This window comes from Dama dama, chromosome 8 (assembly GCF_033118175.1).
Source record: "Dama dama isolate Ldn47 chromosome 8, ASM3311817v1, whole genome shotgun sequence".
NCBI classification, from domain to species: Eukaryota; Metazoa; Chordata; class Mammalia; order Artiodactyla; family Cervidae; genus Dama; species Dama dama.
In genome coordinates, this window is record NC_083688.1 from 43,909,399 (window position 1) to 43,934,067 (window position 24,669).

Sequence of the window (24,669 nt, forward strand, 5' to 3'; positions counted from 1 at the left end):
TTAACAATTAAAGGAAAACACCTCATTCGTGTGGCCAGCGCTCACACACTGGTAACTCACAGAGCTTTTGGAAGCTCAAATCAAGATTACCTGGGTTGTAGTTAGGTAGCTTGGAAACTCCAGGCCAGGTATCCTCTGTGGGGACTCCCAGCACCTATAGAAAGACAAAGAAAGATGCGGGGAGAGATGGAGTGGATGGAGCAGGTGTGGAGACGTGGAGGACACATCGGGGAGGAACAGGGAAAAGCTGGATGTATGCCACATTGTGCCAGCTGATGTGGGCAAGAAAGAAATTTTAGGGTTGCCAACATTTGCTGTTTCACAGGCAAAATTGCAGTATATTTCTATGGTCCTGTGTGTCACCTTGACTGGACTAAAGGATGCCCAAGACAGTCGATAAAACATTATTTCTGAGTGTGACTGTGAGAGTGTTTCTGGAAGAGATTAGTATTTGAATCAGTAGACGGAATAAAGAGAACTGCCCTCACCAATTTGGGTGGCATCATCCAATTGGTAGAGGGCCTGAACAGAACGAGTGGAGGAAGCACAAATTTTTTGTCTCTGTTTTTGAGCTGGGACATCCATCTTCTCTTGCCTTTGGAGCTCCTAGTTCTCTGGTCTTCAGATTATGGGATTTATACCAGTGGCCCCCTTAAACTGACTTATACCACCAGCTTTCCTGGTTTCCCAGCTTGCAGAGGACATATCTCAGCCTCCATGAAATCACATGAGCCAATTCCCATGATAAATCACTATACACATATATATATATGTATATAAAATATTATGGGAATTGGCTCATGTGTATATAATATTATATACATATATAATATGTATATTATATACATAATAAATTTTATATACATAATATTTTATATACATATATATATGTGTATAGTGATTTATCATGGGAATTGGCTCATGTGTACACACACACACACACACACACCCCTCTATATCTCCCACTGGTTCTGTTTCTGTGGAGAACCCTAATACAGATCATATAACCTTACTTAAAGTCATATTCTTATCCCTAAATATCTACAGGCATACCTCAGAGATATTTTGGGTTTAATTCCAGACCACGGCAATAAAGCTAATACTGTAATAATGTGAGTCACACAAACTTTTTGGATCCCCAGGATATATAAAAGTTATGTTTACACTATACTATGGTCTATTAAGTGTGTAACAGAGCAATGTGCATACCTTCATTTAAAAACTAATGTACACACCTTAATTAAAAAAATGCTTCCTTGCTAAAAAATTGCTACCCATCATCTGACAAGCAGCATTGCTGCAAACCTTCAATTTGTTTTAAAAAAGCAATGTCTGCAAAGAGCAATAAAGTAAAGCACAGTAAAACGAAGTATGTCTACTGCATGTAGTGCATGATCACCATACACTGGGATGCTATCTTTGGATTTGGAAATAATAGAAAGACGTTGAGTGGCAAAGTGTCCCTTGGCCTTACATCAGATAACTCTCTGTATATATATATATATATATCTCAACAGGGAGACACTTGGTTGTTTAAATTATGCCTCAGCATGGGCATTCAGCTGTTCACCAATGTGCTCAAATTAAAAGGGATTCAGATTACTGACCTTTAGGCAGTGGAATGTTGGCTAAAAATGATCCTAAACCTAACTCTAGTGTTTTCTACTGAATTCATCTTATCTGCTTCTCTTCTCTGTGGCCCAGCAGTTTGGAATATAGTATTTGGTTTTTAACTGGTGGATCATAATAGTAACAACATTGCTTGAAAAAGGGCTCACTTATGCTTTGAATTACTAAACTGAAGCTTTACTTTTTAATTGCTATGAAAAGAAAAATCTTTTGGAATTTAAAGTCAAAATACTTCAGATTTTAAATGATTCTGTTACTCTGAGTTCCCTTATAGACAAAACCTTACCATTCTTTTAAGATAATCATAAATGCTCAATGTCAGTTGGGAGCTAGAATAATATTATTTTTGTGAAATACTAATAAAACATGAGTAGCTTTCATACACCACTACAATATAGCTCTTCTGGGAAGCATACCTCGATACAAGTCTTTTTATTAGCATCTGTCATAGAAGAAGCCTAGGGAATCCATTTGTAAAATGCTGGAGACAAATGCTGGCCCAATTGTTATGGCAGGAAGTCAACTGCCCAACAGTGACTGATTTCCTACTCCGGGTGATCTTACCAACCTAGGGAACGAAGCTGTGTCTCTTGTGTCTCTTGCACTGGCAGTAGATTCTTTATCATTGCACCACCTGGGAAGCCTCAACTGATAAAAACTGATGAGGAATCTGGAAGCCTCTTAATATCTACCAGTTAGCTGACTAGGACTCTGGCTGAGAAGTATACTTTGTAGTGCTTGTTAAGCTTGTCCTCAAACAAAAGACACCAAAGTGTCATTTTCCCTCATACAATTAAAAAAAAAAAAAAAAAAATTAAGCCACCTAGTAGAAGCTTCTTTCTTTGATCCATTCCCTAAACAAATTGAAAAGCTACTGAGAGGATTATGAGCTTTTCCTATCAGCCACCCTGAGCCAGAGGGAACGCTGAGAATCCTGGAATCCATTTTGAAAAACCAACTGGACTAATTCTTCTTTTGTGGGAGAGGGCCAAAGGATGGGGGGTTAATTCTTCTTTGCGAAACTGCCATCTTATGTATTTGCACAGATGTGTGTGTAAACAAGTGGGCAGAATGACTCAAAAATACCCCTACATCTTCTGTTGGCTGGCAAGAAAATGACATGAAGGCAAAGATAATGAAAAGAATGCAATAAAGGAAATAAATAATGACCACATCCATATTTTTCTCTAAGGCGAAAGTTACCAGAATTGTTGGTTACTTTGTATTATTGTGTAATTAAAGCCAACAATGGACACCAACAATTTTAGAATATTGTGCTAAAAGCTTTAAGCTTTGAGATTTTAAAAGTTTAAACAAAAATTCAATATCCTTTATTTGGAAATTTGATGCTCAGTTTTTATTTGAAAATTATTGAGTTCATTTTCACTTGAGAAAATTACTAAATCTCCGCTTCACTGACTGGGAAACCGAAAACCAAAAATAGTTGATTTACTCACTCCCTGAAGGCTCTTAAAAGGCAGTTAGTGAGTGCTCTGTTTGAAACCACCATGGGCTGCAGAGGCTGTTTTCCACCTTTGTTGAAATGGAAACTGAAGGCATTTTGATTAATGGCTTTAAAGTCTGCATAGTTTATTTTATTTTGATTTTAGAGCTACATCTGGTATTATTTGCTAAAAATATTTATTGAAAGAATTAGATTTCTAAAAAATTGATCAAAAATTGATGACAGCCATTCAGGTGTAAACATACACACACACCTAGGGGTATTTCAGAAAGAAGATAAAATAAAGATTCAGGACTTCTCAAGAATGAGATCTCAGAATAAATGTAAAGAAAAGTTGTGATTAGAGGTTGGGAGAGATCCACTAGTCCCTACATCAACATCTATCACAGAGCCTGAAGCAGCTTTCCTTTTTTGTCTATGTATACTATTTTTAGTAAAACACAATTCAGGAGCCATTTGTAGTGTTTGAATTTCCAAGCTACTTGGGATGTAATAGTATAATAGACAACACACTGATGAATATGTTTCTTCCTTGTTCTCAGACCATGAAACTATAGATGTGGTAACAAAACTGGGGTCTTTTCCTGCTTGGACAGAAGAAGGGGGGAAATGAGATGTAATGAATCTGACCTCCTGGTGCCCAGTAAAGAGAGCTAAGCAATATGGAACTATCTCCTGATCAGCAAGCACAGTCTGAAGCTCAACAATGAGCTGCTGCGAAGTCGTTTCAGTCGTGTCTGACTCTGTGCGACCTCATAGTCTCTAAGCTTGAGAAATGACTTCAGAAATGGAGGAGGGGGAGACTTAATAAACAGAGAAGAATGTTAAAATTAAAAATGATAGGAGCTACAATATTCTCATAACACTTTGTTCCAAGAGGTCACAATTTCAGGAGTCAGAAAACCAAATACACCAGAAGACACTAAAGACCCAATAAGTTAGGTTGTGAGACTTGCTTTACCTCCTAACCTGAAGTTAGAGCTGAGTTCTGAACTTGTGACTCTAACATCATGCCAGTGTTATTTCTAATGTGTTTACTAGTTTTAAATTGGTAATGAGTTGTCATAAATGTCAAAATAAAGTCCTTCTGATTTACTGCAGTGTGATAAGCATAATGTTAGACATGAACATGGCTTCCTGGGTAAGACCTGTGGGACCCATTTGTTAAGACGTGCTTGTTTTGGTTGCATCACTCATGTTTGGGTGTTTTATGTCCAGATACAAGTCCAAACTTCTCACTTACTGAGTTATTAATACCTAGAACAACCTTCAGATGGCCAGGGACAGTCACCAAGACCAGTCCTGGAAATCTGAACCCATACCTAGAAAACCATCAGATTCTGGGAAGTGTCGTAACTCGTTCTTTCTGCTCTATGCTCTAAGGGCTGCACTATGCAAAGAACTATAAAATGACTGCCTTAAGAACACAGTTCATTTAAAAACAGGAAATCATGCTTAAAAAACCAATTTATATACAACTTTTCAAATATCCTCAAGGTATACCTTATCTCACTATTATAATTGTTATTTACTATCTAGTTAAACATACATCTTTTGCACCTACACATAGTTCATGTTTGTTTTGCATGTATTTACTTATGTACCACCCATCACCCCACCTAGACTGGACAACAGTTGAAAGCACAGATGATGCATTTTTCCTATTCTTTCCATCTTTCCAATGTCTTGTAACATCTTATAAGATAATGAGTACCCAATGATATTGCTTCCTGATTAAATGAATGGGAAAAACTTCTCAAGTGTGTAAAAGATCACTGCAGGGTCAGATCTAGGCAGTGTTAATTGTGCTTCCTCTAATGTGGACAAGAAACTAACAGAGAGAATAGAACAATTAGGTTAAATATTAGGAAATGCCTGTCAACAGTTTGGTTGGTCTTTGAAACATCGCTACAAAAATAATTTCTCCGAGAGAGAAAGACAGCAAACATTTGTTGAGCACTTATGTCTCATGGTGCTTGATATTCATGTGGTCTTTTAAAATTCTCACAGCAAGGTTATAAAATCATTATCACTAGCCCCATGTAACAAAAGAGGAAACTGAAGCTCAGAGGGACTATGTAACTTGCACATGTTCATGTAGCTGAAAAATGGCTAGAATTCAAATGTTCAACTTGAAAGCTGTTATTTACATTAGGCTACCTCCAGCTTAGATGATGTTATGGAATCCAATGATACTTTTGGAAGGTAGCATTTATCAGTCTTGCAGGGAAATTTTCATAAAGAATCTTCTGGTTTGAAATGTTTTTTAGTTTGTGAATGTTTCCCAATTTGTCCTGTGTTCCTCCGCTATATCCTCCATGTTTCCAAAAGAAAGCTTAATGGCAGTGATTAGTCTCTATAAAATATCTGAATTTCAAGAAGGACATTTTATTTTAGCATTCACAAACCACTGTGTTTTCTGGGTCATGAATCTGTAGCACTAGCCTGGTTTGCACAGAATATCTTCATAAATATGAGTCATTGGCCCTCCAGACACTAGCAACTAACTCTTCCCTTTTCCTAAAAGTTTCCTGAGGATTATCCTCACCTTCATTTGGTAAAATTCAACTTAAAAAAAATGATATAAGCGTTTTTCACATGAGCTTTAACAAATATTTATTTACTTATTTTTATTTATTTGGCTGTGCCAGGTCTTAGGTGCAGCACAATGGATCTTTTGTTGTGACATGTGAGGTCTAATTCCCTGAACAGGGATCAAACCTGGGCTCCCTGCATTGGAAGCACAGGGTCTTAGCCACTGGACCACCAGAGAAATCCCCAGCTTCTTAAAATTTTTAATAAATGAAGCACTCCACAGTGGAAACATAATTCAAAAATGAAATTTTATATTATTCCTGCAAGGCAAAATGTTTGGTGACATTAAATCAAAATCATGAAGAGTTCAAGAAAAGATAAGTTTCCTCATCTGCACACAAAAATCCCGCTTTGCATTATTTCCCAAGATACCTGATTGGGAGGCTGTTAGCAAGAATGCTCTAGATGCTTGCTTGAAACAAGCAAACTTGAAAGGAAGCAGAATCCAGGATACAAGGAATACCCTCCCCACCCCAGTTTAAAGTACTTGATACATGCTACCATATGGATGGACCTTGAAAACATTATGCTAAGTGAAACAAGCCAGACACAAAGGACAAATACTGTATGATTCCACTTACATGAAAACCTAGAACGGGCAATTTCATACAGACAGAATGTAGATGAGAGGTTACCAGTGGCTAGGGGCAGGAAAATGGGGGGCTGGTTGAATGGATACAGAGCTGCTGTTGGGGAGGATGAAAAGTTTTGGAAATGGATGTGGTGACGGTTGCACAGCAAGGTGAATGTATTTAATGGTATGAACTGTACTTTTAAAAGTGGTTAGAATGGTAAATTTTATGCTCTATATATATTTAACCACAATTTAAAAATCATCAGAAAAAGAGAGCCATATGTAAATGGCTATCGCTGTTGCTGTTTAGTCGCTAAGTTGTGTCCAGCTCTTTTGTGACCCCATGGACTGTAGCCTGCCAGGACCTTCTATCCTTGGGATTTCCCAGACAAGAACACTAGAGTGGGTTGCCCTTTTCTTCTCCAGGGGATCTTCCTGACCCAGGGATCAAACTGTCATCTCCTGCATTGGCAAGCGAATTCTTTACCACTGAACCACCAGGGAAACCCAAAACTATAAGCTACGAGGGACATAAAAATGAAGCACATAATGTGCAACTGCATGCGTGTGCATGCTAAGTTGCTTCAGTCACGTCTGACTCTTTGCAACCGTATCTATGGACTATAGTCCGCCAGGCTCCTCTGTCCATGGGATTCTCCAGGCAAGAACACATACTGGAGTGGGTTGCCACGTCAGCCTTCAGGGGCTCTTCCTAACCCAGGGATCGAATCCAGGTTTCCTGCATTGCAGGCAGATTCTTTACCACTGAGCCACCAGGGAAGCCCCAATGGTGCAACAGAGGGAGGGATAAATAATGAATAAAGAAGTGGAAACTCACATACATAAGCATCCTGTCACCTTAGAAATCTAGTTTTGGAGGAGCAGCATAAGTAGTATATTTCTCTCACACTAACATGGAAAGCTAATATTTTGTTTTATCAGGGCTCTGTGAAAATTTAGTGTTTTATCTTCAGTTGACAAAGATCCATGGCCAAATATGTGGCAGAATTAGACCTGGGGGTTGCAGGGAAGGGATGTGTTTAATTAGTAATGGCAGAAATTGCCCTGGGATGTTGAGGTAATAGTCATTGGGAGCAGGAGGGTTCAAGGGCATCCATTGGACAAAAGGGGTGGGTTCCTGACCACTCATTCCCCAGGTGCTTGAGCCCCTGGCAAACACCACAGTTTCCACAACCTCAAAATATGGCTTAATCTCTCAAAGCAGATGGACTGCTTCATTTGTTTCTAACGCAAATTTGGTTCAAAGTTTTATATGCATATATATTTTTTTTTCCTAAGAGGAATTCTTCTCTTACCTCCCAGATCTTCTCCAGCTGTTCAAGGATGTTGGAAACCCCAGGAAACAAGGGTTGACCCTGGAACATTTCAATAAAGATGCAGCCTGCACCCCTAACAAAGGAAATAAGAGTCAACCCAATACTTTCAAGGAAACCATACATGCAAAACTGAACTACTAGCATTTCTTCTCTTAAGAAATATTTTGAGGATAATTAAATATGGGCCATGCAAATGAAAAGTCTTGGCAGAAAAAGTCCCTATGTTAAACAAAGATAAGAACAGCTGGCAGCTTTTTGCTAAAATGGAATGCATTGGGCATTTAGGATCACAGTACAGATAGCAAACATTTTAGTTCATTCAAGCTCATTAACTATTTTATGAGAGACGGAGAAAGTACTGAATCTCCAAACTGAATACCTTCTTTCACTGAATCTAAGGAGCTATCATTCTAAGAAGCATCATTATTGTATGTACTTTTAAGAAACCAAAAAAAAAAAAAAAAAAACCCACAAGTTAAACTATGACACGATCAGAATGTTTCTTTTATACTCACTGAAAGAGCTGTTACAAATTTAATCAGACAGATTATTTCATCAACTATCATACTTGTACAATGAAAAATGTTAAATGAAAGAAATTGATTTAGGTACTCGTCAAACTTTCTCACATTCAGCATTTGACTCAGACTGTTTAATGTCTGTGTTTATTCATGATATTGTCCTTTGATGGTATTGTCCAGGAGTTCGATGATATAGCATTTCTTAAAATAATCCTTATTTCTTAAAATAAAAGAACTAAGAGTTATTGGTGCTGGGCTCCTAGGCTGACCTTGCAATTACAAGTTACATTTTTGACTCCAGCTTAAAAAATATTGCTAAACATATCTGATTCACTTATTCTCCACAACCATTTGGTTCCTAAGAGTTAAAAAATAAATAAAGATATAAAGCTCTCCTGTCTTCAAAGTCACTGACTCCCATTCAGCAAGTTTTGATGCTGACATGTTTGATGTCCACACACATACAAGGATAACTGTAGTCACAACTGCAGCATGGTTGATGGCTCTCCTAAGATGTTACTGACTGAAATGCATCCTGATTTAAACAGAGAATGCACATTTTAAAGGACTTCCCAGGTGGCGCTAGTGGTAAAGAACCCATCTGCCAATGAAGGAGACACAGAAGTCATGGATTTGATCCCTGGGTTGGCAAGATCCCCTGGAGAGGGCATGGCAACCCACTCCAGTACTCTTGCCTAGAGAATCCCATGGACAGAGGAGCCTGGCGGGCTACAGTCCATAGGGTTGCAAAGAGTCAGACATGACTGAAATGACTTAGCACTCAGGCACGTGCATCTTAAATTGTCTTTCCTGCTTAGTCAAACTGGAGGGTAATTCCTAAGGAACAGTAAGAAGTAAGATTTTGCTAGTAACGCACGTTTTTAACTCTCACAAACCTTTTTTGAGAATGCTTCAAGGGGCTGCCCTTGTGGCTCAGCTGGTAAAGAATCTGCCTGCAATGCAGGAGACCTGGGTTCGATCCCTGGGTTGGGAAGATCCCCTGGAGAAGAGAAAGGCTACCCACGCCAGTATTCTGGTCTGGAGAATTCCATGGACTGTATAGTCCATGGGGTCACAAAGATCGGATAGGACTGAGCGACTTTCACTTCACTTCAAATAACTGATTACAGAGATTATCCCCATGGTCTAATACTCCCTGATTTTTGACTCCAAATCTCTTTTACTGTAACGTATAATTTTGCAAACTCCCTTAATCATCTTGATGTTTTGCTGTAGCATGATAAAGAAGAAAATTTAAGTAAAACATTTTAGTATAGATCATCATATTCAGTTCAGTTGCTCAGTCATGTCCAACTCTTTGTTACCCCATGGACTGCAGCACGCCAGGCTTCCCTGGTCATCACCAACTCCCGGAGCTTACTCAAACTCATGTTCACTGAGTCAGTGATGCCATCTAACCATCTCATCCTCTGTCGTCCCCTTCTCCTCCCGCCTTCAATCTCTCCCAGCATCAGGGTCTTTTCTAGTGAGTCAGATCTTCATATCAGGTGGTCAAAGTATTGGAGTTTCAGCTTCAGCATCAGTCCTTCCAATGAATATTCAGGATTAATTATCATCATATTATTAAAGGTTTATTATGAAATTAATTTTAAATGGTTTTATTATTATTCATATTAATATAGTAAAGAATCTGCCTGCAATGCAAGACACCCAGGTTCGATCTCTGGCTTGGGAAGATTCCCTAAAGAAGGGAATAGCTACCCACTCCAGTACTCTTGCCTGGAGAATTCCACAGACAGAGAACCCTGGTGAACTATAGTCCATGGGGTCTCAAAGAGTTGGACACAACTGAGTGACTAATACTTTTTCATGATAAATTTTCACTTTTCCATCTGACTGTAGATACATGGTATTTAATTTATCTTGTGTAGGAGAAAGATTTCCTGATAAACAAGCTTAAGAATAATTTTTATGTTGTGTCTAGTTTGGGGAGAGAATATATATTTTTAAAAATATATAAATTTAACTATATGTTACCATTTCAAGAGACAATTTTCATGATTTAATATTTGGTTTGCATGTAAAATAATCTGTTAACTTAGTCTTAGAATTTTGTGTACATATAAATAAGAGGTATCAGACTGAGTTTTGCAGGTTTTTATTCTTCCCCTCAAACAATAGGTTGTCTTTATCCCCAGTTGCTAAAAAAGTAATTGGATAAAATGTCCACTGTATGTGTTTTACTGATTTCTCATGTACAAGAGACATCTTGATGTGTGAAAGAAGCATTTTGGGAGTTCCCTGGTGGTCCAGTGGCTAAGACTCCACACTTCTGTTGCCAGGGCCTGGGTTCAATCCCTGGTGATGGAAATAGGATCCTGCAAGCTGTTTTACGAGGCCAAAGAAAGAAAACAGAATTTTGATGAGATGAATGTCTCTTAAAAATCTGGTGAATAGTATCTTGAGGTGAATTTTTAGAATTCAGTTCAGTTCAGTTCAGTTGCTTAGTCATGTCTGATTCTTTGCGACCCCATGAACTGCAGCACGCCAGGCCTCCCTGTTCATCACCAACTCCCGGAGTTTAACCAGATTCATGTCCATCGAGTCAGTGACACCATCCAACCATCTCATCCTCTGTCATCCCCTTCTCCTTCCGCCCTCAATCTTTCTCAGCATCAGGGTCTTTTCAAATGAGTCAGCTCTTCACATCAGGTGGCCAAAGTATTGGAGTTTCAGCTTCAACATCAGTCCTTCCAATGAACACCCAGGACTGATCTCCTTTAGGATGGACTTGTTGGATCTCCTTGCAGTCCAAGGGACTCTCAAGAGTCTTCTCCAACACCACAGTTCAAAAGCATCAATTCTTCGGTGCTCAGCTTTCTTCACAGTCCAACTCTCACATCCATACATGACCACTGGAAAAAACCATAGCCTTAATCAGACGGACCTTTGTTGGCAAAGTAATCTCTCTGCTTTTTAATATGCCGTCTAGGTTGGTCATAACTTTCCTTCCAAGGAGTAAGCGTCTTTTAATTTCATGACTGCAGTCACCAGCCCAGAAAAATAAAGTCTGACACTGTTTCCACTGTTTCCCCATCTATCTGCCATGAAGTGATGGGACCAGATGCCATGATCTTAGTTTTCTGAATGTTGAGCTTTAAGCCAACTTTTTCACTCTCCTCTTTCACTTTCATCAAGAGGCTCTTTAGTTCTTCTTCACTTTTTGCCATAAGGGTGGTGTCATCTGCATATCAGGGCACTGATATTTCTTCCAGCAATCTTGATTCCAGCTTGTGCTTCTTCCAGCCCAGCATTTCTCATGATGTACTCAGCATATAAGTTAAATAAGCAGGGTGACAATATACAGCCTTGACATACTCCTTTTCCTATTTGGAACCAGTCTGTTGTTCCATGTCCAGTTTTAACTGTTGCTTCCTGACCTGCATGCAGGTTTCTCAAGAGGCAGATCAGGTGGTCTGGTATTCCCATGTCTTTCAGAATTTTCCACAGTTTGTTGTGATCCACACAGTCAAAGGCTTTGGCATAGTCAATAAAGCAGAAATAGATGTTTTTCTGGAACTCTCTTGCTTTCTCGATAATCCAACAGATGTTGGCAATTTGATCTCTGGTTCCTCTGCCTTTTCTAAAACCAGCTTGAACATCTGGAAGTTCATGGTTCATGTATTGCTGAAGCCTAGCTTGGAGAATTTTGAGCATTACTTTATTACTGTGTGAGATGAGTGCAACTGTGTGGTAGTTTGAGCATTCTTTGGGTTTGCCTTTCTTTGGGATTGGAATGAAAACTGACCTTTTCCCATACCATGGCCACTGCTGAGTTTTCCAAATTTGCTGACATATTGAGTGCAGCACTTTCACAGCATCATCTTTTAGGATTTGAAATAGCTCAACTGGAATTCCATCACCTCCACTAGCTTTGTTCATAGTGCTACTTCCTAAGGCCTACTTGACTTCACATTCCAGGATGTCTGGCTTTAGGTGAGTGATCACACCATCCTGCTTATCTGGGTTGCGAAGTTCTTTTTTGTATAGTTCTTCTGTGTATTCTTGCCACCTCTTCTTAATATCTTCTGCTTCTGTTAGGTCCATACCATTTCTGTCCTTTATTGAGCCCATCTTTGCATGAAATGCTTGGTATCTCTAGTTTTCTTGATGAGATCTCTAGTCTTCCTTATTCTATTGTTTTCCTCTGTTTCTTTATTATCATTTTACTGGCTTGTTTTTAAATATTCATATTCTTTTTACTTCTTGTCTTTAAAGCAACAGATACAAAAGGTGTAAATTAAACAACACATGGAGAATAATGAAAGTAATAGCAAACTGTCAAATGTCTTAAAAACATCCTGGTTGCTAGCAATGTCAGCTGTGAGACAACCCAGCTGTAACACTGAGATGGTGAATACCATCAAACGGTCTCCATCTACTTCCCTTCATGCTTTCTCTGTGCATTCTTGAAAGGTCTCAAACCATTTCAATTTGAAGTGAAAAAGAAAAACCACACACATATATATATTTATGTATCTGTGGGTATAAAATACAAGTGATTATTTATTAACTGACACAAAATAGAAATTAAAATATACAGGCTTTTGAAGATTTGAACCAACCTTCCATGCAGTACCACAACACCTCCAGAAACCCCAGGAGCTCACAAATCACCAGAAGGGTTGAGGGTGTTCTAAATGAGATTCAAACCATAGTCATTGCTGGTTTATTGAGCCTTCCTCCCCTCAAAGGGCTTTCATGGCTAAGAAAGAGCTTGTTGCCTTCTCATATCCTTTTACAACGGTGGCTGTGAAGACCCAAAAAGGAAGTCCTTTTCATTATACAATTTCTTAGTGGCCTTTATTTCTACACTACTAGGACAGTGGGCACAAGTATGTAAAGTATACTGGAGAAAGCTGGACTCTAAGACTATTGTGCAAGTACTACAAAATCACACGAGATGTTTGCATAAAAGACTAAAATGCTAATATTGGTTGAAATTCCATTTATATCTGCATTTGTGTGGTTGGTGCCATATAGGCATTTTCTTGAGTCTTTCTTTTTAAGATTCACTTAGGGGCAGGTTAAACCTTCCTCACCTACCAATCTGGAGTCTAAGGTTTTTTATAAGGGCTTCCCTGGGGGCTCAATTGGTGAAGAATCTGCCTACAATGAGGAGACCCAGGTTTGATCCCTGGGTGGGGAAGATCCCTTGTAGAAGGGAATGGCTACCCACTCCAGGATTCTTGCCTGGAGAATACCATGGACAGAGGAGCCTGGCAGGCTAATAAAATATGTGTGTGTGTGTGTGTGTGTGTGTGTGTGTGTGTGTTGTGTGTGCACGTGCAATGCACTTAACACTTAGAATACTTACAAGACAAACAAAATTCCTAAATCAATTGTATTTCAGAAGCTGGACTATTTGTATCATAAATATCAGTGCATTGGAAAGAAAATAAGTCTGTGCACCTTAAGTTTAAAGAAGGAAAGATTTTTTTCAGGTCAGTACTGTTCTTTAAAAAATGTACAACTCACTTTCTTATTTTTTTCATTTATTCCTCAGAACTGGTATTTTTTTTTTTTTAATTTGCTTTGTGAACAAGTTGTGTGACTTTCATAGTTTTTATTTGTTTCTTAAGCAAGTTGTGTGGCTATCACCTATTTTGTCCACCCCAGACTAGTCTTAAAGCAAACATTTTAAGTATTCTGAACATTCATGTCCAGATAGGGAGCCAGCTCCTATTTCCTTTTATTCCTCTGTTTTGTTCTTAAATCTTCATTCCTGTGGCTCTTCTTACCCTACATATCTTTAGGCTTCTCAGAGGATTTCTGCTGTGTGGAGATACCCTTGGGGCAGCCCATGTAGATGAAGGGAAACTTCACACGCGGGGGAAAAAAGCCCTGGTGACATCAAACAGTGAATCCTTCCAGAAGGGAGAGATGCACTGGGTCATTTTATTGCTCCAACTGTGGTTCTTCAGTCAAGTTAGAAGAAACAGCTAACATGTTTTCTGCTTTTTCTGGCTTTCTTCCTGGTCTTTTCTCTATTCTGAGCATGAACAAATTCTTCCCATAAGAGAGAAAAAGATTCCTCAAATTCTTCAGGCAGTCTCTGGAGAAATAAACCATCTCAGGAGTTTTAGGTTTGGGGAGGTGCAAGGAGTCTATAAGAACATTGTTGGGAGAAGTGAGTCAATATTTCACTTTTCACTATTGAAGTTAATTCAGAGCAGCCTGATATATGGCAGCGACATGATATTTCTATTTGCTTTTCCCTGGGCCACTCTTTATATTTGGAAGTTTGCAGCAAGAGATTTGACCATAAAGAATCTCTCAGGCACTGATAACTTTCTGTAGTTCTAAATCCAGCATCTGCCTGCAGTTAGTTTTGAATAGAGGACTTGACTATCAAAGGAAATTCTTCTTTAAAACCCAGCTTATCATAATATGGATGAGCCTTAAAAATATTATGCTAAGTGAAAAAAGCCAGACATGGAAGGACAAATACTGTATGATTGCATTTATGTGAGGTACTAGAGTGGTCAAATTCACAGAGAGAAGAAGTATAATAGTGGTTGTCAGGGGCTGAGGGGAGGGAGCAGAGAGAAGTGATTGTTTAATGGCTACAAAGAATCATACTGGGATGATGAAAAGTTCTGGAGGTGGGTAGTGCGGCGGTGGTACTTGATGCCATTGAACTGTACATTTGAAAATAGTTAAAATGGTATTTTTTGTTAGATATATTTTAACACAATACAAAAAGTAAAAACAAAAAGTATAATCATCCTAAAGCATTGAGGGTTTTTTTTCACTGAAGTTGCTAATGGAATATTTTCAGCTCTGAAAAAGTATCAGACAGAGAGGAAAAGATGATGGGAGATTAGAGGATGCTAGTTGTAAGTGCTGGGAATAACTAATGTGTTTTACTGGTATATTTTCCATATTTTAAGTGTTTGCTTTGGGCCACGGACTCTGCTGCTCCCAGGGTTTATCGTGAATGAGAGGCTCTTGTTATAATTAGTTTCATTAGGACAAAGGCTCTAATGCTTAACCACTGTCACCTGCCTCCCTACAAAAGCATTCAGTTTGTACCCTATGGGGCTGCCTGGCCTTTTCTTCCATTGTGAATTGGAAATCTTTTCCCTGCTCATTTTCCTCACCCTGAAAAGAAAAAAAAATAGAAGAGGATTCCCAATGTAAACACCTAATATCTAACAGTTATGTAGAGTGAACCATTATAGTAAATACTGAAAGATAATAATTATTCTATTTCTACAATACTTTTTGAGTTTTACTGGACAAACAACAATCATCAAATTAATAAGGTAATGACAATAATTTTAACTTATGACTGAGTTTTTTTTCTGTAAGCATCACATCGTTATTCATGATTAAATTAATGAAACACTTATCAGTGGAATAACATACACTTTAGTATACTCAGTGAAAACTAAGGGATACATAGTTTAAGAGAGGTTTAAAAGAACTGGTAGATGAAGAAATTATCCAAAAGTAGCACAGAGAGTTAAAGAGACTGAAAATATGAAAGAGAGGATAAGAGCCAAGGATGATAGAAAGTTAATCTTTCATTGGAGCTCCAGAAAGAGAGACTGGAATAGAGGCAACACACAAAAGAAAATGGCTGATGGAAAACATGAATTCATGATTAGAAGAAGCGCAATATACACCAAGCAGGGTAAGTAGAAAGAAGTCCACGTTGGACACATTGTAGTGAAAACTGCCTAACAATGAAGGCAAAAAAAAGTTCTTTATAATATCCAGAGAAAATGGGAGCTCACCTGTAAAAGAGAAAGACAATAAGGCCAAAAGCAAACTCCCCTACAGTCAGGCTGAAAGCAATCTTCACAAGAGTCCCGCTGGAAGATGAAGCTGGGGAGACACCTCCCGAGGTCTGAGAGGAAATAATGTCAATCCAGAGTTACATCCCCAGCAAGGGGACGCCTTTAACAATGAGAGTGCGTCTTAAAAAGCAGAGTTCGACACCACCAGGCCAACACTAAAGAAAGCTCTAAAAGGTTTATGTCAAAAGAGGAAAATTATTCCAAGGTAACATTTTAAGTGCATGAGGGAATGATGAACAGTTTTAAATTTATTTTCACTTGATAAAAATAGCTTCAAAGTAAATAAAGCAAAAATGAATAGAAATATGACAAATCAACAACTTCAATATATCTTTCCCTGATAGCTTAAATGGACAAAGATTATATAAAGAAACTGTGAATAACACGAGTAACAACCTTGAAATTTTGAACATATGTAAAATCCTGTACCCAACAATTTGGGAATACACATCTTTCTCAAACACACAGGAAATCACTGAAAATACTGACTATGTACTGGGCCAGTGCTTCTAACAAAGCCAGTGCTACCTCATTCTCTTTGGTGAAACACCAGGTTTTTCTCAACTTTTTTTTTTGCTAACCTTTAATTTTGAAATAATTTCAAAATTAAAGTTACAAAGTTAGTATAAAGAATTGTCTTGTATACTTCAAACAGATTCCCAGTTGCCAACACTTTGCCTTTTTGGTTTTATCATTTTTTCTATCATCCATCTATCTATTATCTATTTTTTTCTGAAGCAGTGGAGAGTAAGTGGCAGATATCATGGTTCTTCACCCTTACATACTTCCACATGTATCTTTTAAGAACAAAACCATTCTTTTACACAACAACAATGCAATTATCAAAATCAGGAAATTTAATACTGATCTCAATACCGCTATCTAATCTACAGTCCCTATTTAAGTTCCACCAATTGTCCCAGGAGGGTTCTTTAGCTCCTTCTCCCCCAGTATCCAATCTAGGACCATGCATTGTGTTTAGGAGACATGCTTCTTTAGTCCCTTTAATCTGGAACATTTCCCTAATTTTTTTTTGTCTTTTCAAACATTGACTCTATATAGAAACAGAAAATACCACCCCAAAAATATGCCGTTCTGGTATAAGGATTAGTATGAGCTGAAGGCAATTGACAAAAAGTGGACACACGATGAGCTTCTGCTTCTCCTAGGCTGTCTGAATGTGTGAAGTGACTTCACACTGACTCAGTCAAAGTGACTGAGCTGTTAGGTGCTCAGTCCTGTCTGACTCTTTGAGACACAGTGGACTGTAGTCTACCAGGCTCCTCTGTCCATGGAACTCTCCAGGCAAGAATACTGCAGTGGTTTGCCATTCCTTTTCCCAGGGGATATTCCCAACCCAGGGATTGAACCTGGGTCTCCAGCATTGCAGGCAGATTCTTAACCATCTGAGCCACCAGGGAAGCCCATAAGGGGTCCATGTCCATAAAATCTCCTTGTGAAGATGACCCCTTTCCCAGCCCCAGAGGGGAGAAAAATCTTATCACCAGATGCAGAGATGGCACCAAGAAGAATGTATGTAAACAGTTGTTGATAAGTCACCCTTATCCACCCCTAGGGTTCCCCATACACATACTTACCTTCCCACGGCTATCACCCTAAAGAGTTCAGAAGCCCCTTTCCTTTCTCTTGTTACTCCTTTTTACAGAGGAGTATATCATCCTTTGTCAGAATGGTATAAAAGTCTCCAAGTCTAGCTGTTTCTTTGGGGATTTTCTCTCCTTTTTATGAAGCCACTTACCCCATGTCACATAAAACTTTTAACATAAAATAAAACATGTATGCTTTTCCTCTGTTCATCTGTCTTTTGTCAGCTTATTTCACAGACCCATCCACTGAATCTCAGAGAACAGAAGAAAATTTTTTCTTCCTCTACAACTCTTTGAAGGAGTACAGTCTCAGGGCTTCCCTGGTAACTCAGTGATAAAGAATCCATCTGCCAGTGTGGGAGACACAGGTTTGATTCCTGGCCTGGGAAGCTCCTACATGCTTGGGAGTGACTAAGCCTGCATGCCTCACATATTGAGCCTGTGTTCCAGAGCCCGAGAGTTGCAGCCGCTGAGCCATGTACCCTATAGCTCGTGCTCCACAACAAGAGAAGCCACCGCAACGAGAAGCCTGCCACACAACACAACTAAGCCCTCCACACATCACAACTAGAGAGCAGTCCCTGCCCACTTCAACTAGAGAAAGCCCAGGAGCAGCAGTGAAGACCCAGTGCAACCAAAAAAGTAACTAAAATTATTAAAAAATAAAATGAAGAGTATCGTATAGGATGTTCCTCAAAATGAGTTTATCTGATGCTGCTTCATGATTTGACTCAGGTTATGCTCTTTTTTCAGGAAAGCCACATTCGTGATACTGTCTCCTCTGATTTATATTTGGAGGCAAACGATGTCAGTATGCTCAGTTGCTCAGTCATGTCCAACTCTTTGTGACCCTATGGACTGTAGTCAGTCCCATTATTAATGATACTGACTCTAACCACTTGGTTAAGGTGGTGTTTGCCAAGTTCCTCTGGTATAAAGTTGCTATTTTTTATTTTGTTATAAGTAATTTGTATAGAGGTACTTTGAGACTATGTAAATAAATATTTTATTTCTCATGAAAACTTCCCCACTAGTTTAGGATTGATGATTCTTGTTTGAACTGATTACTACTATATATATTACAAAATAGTGATTTTTCTAATTATATCATTTCTTCCCCAGTTATCAGTTGGCATTCTACTGTAAAAAGGAGCTTCCCTTCCTATGTGTCTATGGATCCATCCATCCATCCATCCATCTACCCAGCTATCCATCCATCTGTTGTTGCTCAGTTGCTAAGCCGGGTACAACTCTTTGTAACCTCATGGACTGCAGTAAGCCAGGCCTCCCTGTTCCTCACCATCTCCTGGAATTTGCCCAAGTTCATGTCCATTGCATCGGCGAGCCATCCAATCTATCCATCTATTATCTATCTATCTTCCATATAGACATATATTCTTGTGTTATTCAGTGTTAAAATACATTACTCGCACTATTTATTAGGATGCTCAGAACGTATCAGCTTTGGCCAGTGGGTCTCTTCAAGCTGCTTCCCACATCCTTTTGACATATTCCCATCATTTTTTGACTACTTTATTAGAAAATATTCTGGCCTACCAAGATGTTCTTAGCTCATCTTAAACTTTTCCTGCCCCAGTCTTGGTACTGGCTACTTCTCCAAAAAGGCCTAGTTATTTTCAGTAGGGAATGGTATTAAGACATAATGTCTGTGTAGGAGACCCACACTTATGTAAAATACAATAATAATTTTTTTAAATGTACCTAGCAGAATCAAATGCAAATCCTCTCTGACAGACAGCACTTTATTCAAGGCCTTAAAAAAAAAAATCCCACAAATAAAATTCCAAGGAGAATTAGCATATCATTGTCAAAAACAACTAAATATGTATGGAAAAAAGATACCATATGCAAGAACCAAAAGTAACAATAAACAACAGAAATCAACTTACAAGAAAAGAACATTTACTTTAGATATGTAAGAGCTTAGAGAGAAAATTATAAAACTTTACTAAAAGGTATTATAGATGAACTAAACAGATGGAGAACTATACTGCTTTAAAATTGGAAGACAGTATTATAAAGGTGTTAACTATCCTCAAAATGTCCTATAATTTCAATGCAATTCTAACGAAAGTCCCACTAGGGTTTTTACATTCAGCAAAATTTATATGGGGAACCAAAAGGGAAAAATAGCCAAGATACTCCTGAGGAAGAAGATGAAGTAGGTGGTGAGACTTGTCCCAGCAGAAATCAAGTGTTATTAGAAAGCTACAGAAATTAATACACAGGAACATTGGTACAGTGACAGATACACTGACCCCAGCCGAATAGAGTAGAGAGCCCAGAAACAGACCTTGCATCTTTAGAAACCTGATACATGAGCTATTTGGCAAGGCGGATCACTGAAGAAATTGGGGTGAGACAATTGGTTAGCATGGAGAAAGTCAATTTCCCGTATATTAAAGACTTGAAGTGAAAGGAAAAATTTTATAGCTTTATAAAAGGATGTTTTAGATAATATCACTTTGGTCTCTGGGAGAGAAGGGTTTTTTAAACAAGGAACAAAAAGACTAACCATAAAGGAAAAGACTGCTAAGGTCAGTAAATTAAAACAAAGCACTCTTGCTTAAAAAGACAACATTAAGACAAAAATAGAAGCCAGGAGCTGGGGAGGCTTCTTGCAACACACATAACTGATAAAAGATTAGTATTCAGAGTATAAGAACTCCTATAAATCAATAAAGAAAGAAAGGGAGAGACTGTCAGAGACATAGAGACCAAAAGAAAATAAATGAAAGACACACAGAGGTATTCCATAGGAGAAAACCCACGAATAATCCATGAAAAGACTTCCAGCCTCATTAGTAATTAGGGAAATGCACATTGGATCACAGCATGCTACCATTCTTCCCACAAGATTAGCAAAAATTAAGAAATCTGATTTTATAAAGCTAGTGCCAATGTGGATAAGGGACTATGATACAGTGCTGATGCATAAATTGTTACAACCACTTGGAGAACAACTGGATACTGTTTCATGAAGTTGAACATTCATATACCCCAAGACACAGCAAATCTACTTTGAAGTACTCTAGAAGTGAAGTGAAGTGAAGTGAACTCGCTCAGTCATGTCCGACTCTTTGAGACCCCATGGACTGTAGCCTACTAGGCTCCTCAGTACATGGAATTTTCCAGGCAAGAGTACTGGAGTGGGTTGCCATTTCCTTCTCCAGAAATCCTTAAATATAAGTACCAAGCATATTCAAAATAGCAAAAACAAAAACATCAAATTAGATAACTGAAATGTTCATCAACAGAAAATAAAGTGTAACTTAGACCGACATGGATGAATCCTATAAATACACAGAGTTGAAAAAAAGCAAATCACAGAAAACTAAAAACAATTTAGTACCATTTTTATAAAAACTCAGAAGTAGGTAAAATAATATTTTTAAAATACATAAAAATGTAAAAGTATTATTTTAAAAAAGGTGAGGGACTGACAAGAAGAATAAAAATTCAGGGCAGAGCCCCTCTGGGGGAGAGGCAGGCTCTGGCGGATGGAAAGGGGACGGAAGCGAATGTGGAAATATATTTTTTGGCCACACCACGCAGCATGTGGGATCCAAGTTCTCCGAGCAGAGGTCAAACCCATACCTCCTGCACTGGAAGAGCAAAATCCTAACCACCGGACCACCAGGGAAATCCAATGTGGCAATACTGACCATGTTCTGGTTGCTTTGTTGGGTAGTGGGTTCAAGGAGTTCGCTTTATTATTATTATGCTTCTTAATCTACATCGGGTTTCTCAGTCTTGACACTATTGACATTTGGGGCTGGATACATCTTTGTTGTGGGGGGCTGCCCTGAGCACTGTAAGATATTTATTAGCAACCCCAGGCTTTACCCACTAGAAGCCAGGAGCACACCGCCCCTACCCAAGTGTGACAATAAGTGTCTCAGACATTGCCAAAGTCCCTGGAAAGTAAAACTGATCCTGGGGAAGAATCACTGATGTATATATTTATGTATTTTGAATGTTTTAAATGCTCTATAATAAAGCAAAGTTTAAAAGTGATGAGCAGAAGTTTCACTGTCTGTGAAGCACAACTAGGAAGTGATCATTAAGAACTGAGAAAACCAGAGCCCGCTGAAAGCCTCTGAAGCGACGGCATGGAGCCGCGAGTGCTGACAGTTTCAGGGGGGTTTTGACTAGCAGGTGATAGTCTGAGAAATGGTACCGGGTGTCGGGAAATCAATGACTCCAGATACACTGGAGGAAATTTTCTCCAACTTTTCTCAAGACTTTGGGAAATTCAAAAGCTTAGTTTAGCCTCTTAGTGTTTTTTAAACAGGGCCTTCAGTGTATATAAGACCATCTAAAGAATTGAAAGAAGGCTGTATACTTTGTTACCTTTGAGATGCTGGCTGTGACTGTAAATTCACCACACAAATGACTGGGATATTTCCAGGAATCAGAAGCAGACACCGTAACACTGAAGGTCTGGGATGTTGAGTGACTGAGATCCCACACTCACCACTGCACCTCTTTAATCCCAGAGCCTCCCCAACAATGTGCTTCTACTTGACAGCGTCTGTCTGGTTTCTTATATTCACACCACAGTCCTCCTTAACCCTTCATGGGAAGAGTATATTGCCCTTATTTTAAAAATAAAGAAACATAAACACAGAGAGGGTACATGGTTTTTTGAAGATAACATAATCCAGAGGAACTGATTAGAAATAGAACGGGCATGAAAATCAGGTCTACAGGATCTTGGTATTTATGTTTTTTTTCCACCAAGCTCTGAACTGTGTTTGACCATGTGTAGACAAGCAGGTGTGTGTGTGTGTGTGTGTGTGTGTGTATGTGTGTGTGTGTGTGTGTGTGTGAAATCTGTGGTTTGGGAGCACATGTATGTTTCCCTGGGGACAAAGGCAAAGACAAAGGAAAGAGCTAGAAGAAGGAGCATTGATGAAAAAGGATGGAATCCAGAAAATGCCTTGGGCAAGACCTCTATGAGCCTCAACTTCTTTAACTGTTAAAACTTATTGTAAAAATCAAATGAGATATGTACTGAAAGTACTTTATATTTCTGTATACAAATGTGAGTGTCACCATTAGAATATTTGTGTGTGCACAGTTAGTCATTCAGTCATGTCTGACTCTCTGCAACTCCATGGACTGTACCCCGCCAGGCTCCTCTGTCCATGGGGTTCTCCAGGCAAGAATACTGGAGTGGGTTGCCATTTCCTTCTCCAGAGGATCGTCCCAGCCCAGGGATTGAACCTGGGTCTCCTACATCTCCTGCATTGGCAGATGGATTCTTTACCACTGAGCCACCTGGGAAGCCATTAGAATGATTACCTAAAATGTAGCACAGATAATAGAGCGATCTTCATGGGTAGGATGACTCACATTTTCTTGGCACTTGCTCTTACCATATGTCCAGTTCAGAGGAATATTCAGTGGCTCCCAGCAAGGCATCAGGAGGGCGGTACCAGAGAGTCACAACTTCTGAAGAATATGTCTGGCTGGGAATGGACTTGGCTCGAGCGAGACCTGAGTGAAGGGGGAGAGCACAGAACTTGTTGTCCTGAGACTTCCCGGAGAGTCACAGTGATGCAGTCTGCCAAGGAGAGTGTAACTGGCAGAGTAAACAATATTTTAAAAATAATACAAAAATTTCAGTGCTTTTAATAGAGCTACTTGACTATCTTGATTCTTGTATACTTCTTCATCACATTAATTTCTCTAAATTTAGCCTACTTTGCAGCTACATGTGGCCTTCCTGGCAGCTAAGTATTGCAAGGCAACTAAATTTTTGCCTATTTGATATGAATAAAAGTGACATGTGAGCTTCCTGGAGGAGTTAAGTGTTGGTCCCTTTTCTCCTTTCTCCAGGCTGTGGTGAGGAGGAGGTGGCTACCATCTTGAAATATGCCAACGGGCAACACTTAGGGTTGGTGGGGTTCCATGACAGAAGGAGCGTGAACCAAGACATTTTGGGGCTTCTGCAAAGCTCTGACTGCCTAGGTCAGATGTTATATGAGAGAAAATTTTAAGCTTCAAGCATGTTTACACCTCTGTAATTGGAGGTTTCTGTAACAGCAGGGGAAGATCAATTCATGACTAATATGACCACCCTCCATTTCTGCAGTTCAGGAATCCCCAGTTTAGCAGATAAAGGGTAGGGACTGTTAATCCACATTAGCTAGTTTGGCAGGAACTTAGATGAGTCATTCTCAAGTGCTCCTCTGCAAAACAGTACATTTGTCAGTTAGCTATTTATCTCATAGAATCACATGATCTATAGCTGTATGAAATCTCAATAGATGAGTCTATTCTTGTTGGGAATTTGATAAACGAATGTCTGTTACATGCTTACTGCAGTTATAGCAGCGTCATTTGACATCTGCCAAACAGTGAAGAGGGTCTTCTCAGCTTATATGGAACCAGTTTTTCAACAAAAATTTATTGAGCACCTGTGATGGTGCCAGGTACTAGGGATATAGTGATAAGCAAAAATGGATCCAGGCTGCCCTCATAACACTTATAGTCTAGTGGAGGAGACAAAACCATCATATAAGTATATATGTATGTGTATATGTACAAACAGTGATAACTGCTAAAGTGGAAAGATACAGTGACACTCAGGGTAAATCTGCATCACTTTGATGGGAATGAAAGCTTCAGGTACCTGGTGGCTCAGTGGTAAAGAATCTGCATGCAATGCAGAAGACTCGAAAGACATGGCTTTGGTCTGTGGGTCAGGAAGATCCCCTGAAGTAGGAAATGGCAACCCATTCCCGTATTCTTGCCTGGAGAATTCCATGGACAGAGAAGCTTGGCGGGGTACAGTCCGTAGGGTCAAAAAAGTTGGACAGGACTAAGTGACTGAACACACACACACACACACACACACACACACCGTGCAGTCCCATCTGTATAGATACATAGGTGTTCTGGAGCCTCCATTCCAGCAAGAGTCCATCCTACAGTCTGGGGTTGACCTCTTTATCTGGCCATCCCGGGATAACTTTGATCTAGTCTGATGGAATTTGTACATCCACCCAGATTTAGGGAAACGTAAGAAGTACCATTCACTCTACAAAAGTCTCTGCATCAAAAACAGCAATGAGGTAATAGGGGTG

General features: G+C 39.1%; 1 protein-coding gene across 1 annotated transcript in view; it reads right to left on the reverse strand.

Moving 5' to 3' along the window:
• CDK15 (cyclin dependent kinase 15) overlaps positions 1-24,669 on the reverse strand; it is an 86,727-nt gene that overhangs the window by 38,469 nt on the left and 23,589 nt on the right. The window contains exons 8-10 of the mRNA XM_061147946.1: positions 22,957-23,077; positions 7,580-7,673; positions 91-154 (exon numbers count right to left, since the gene is read on the reverse strand). Coding sequence (XP_061003929.1) covers positions 91-154; positions 7,580-7,673; positions 22,957-23,077 — 279 coding nt within the window. The remainder of the gene's footprint in view (positions 1-90; positions 155-7,579; positions 7,674-22,956; positions 23,078-24,669) is intronic.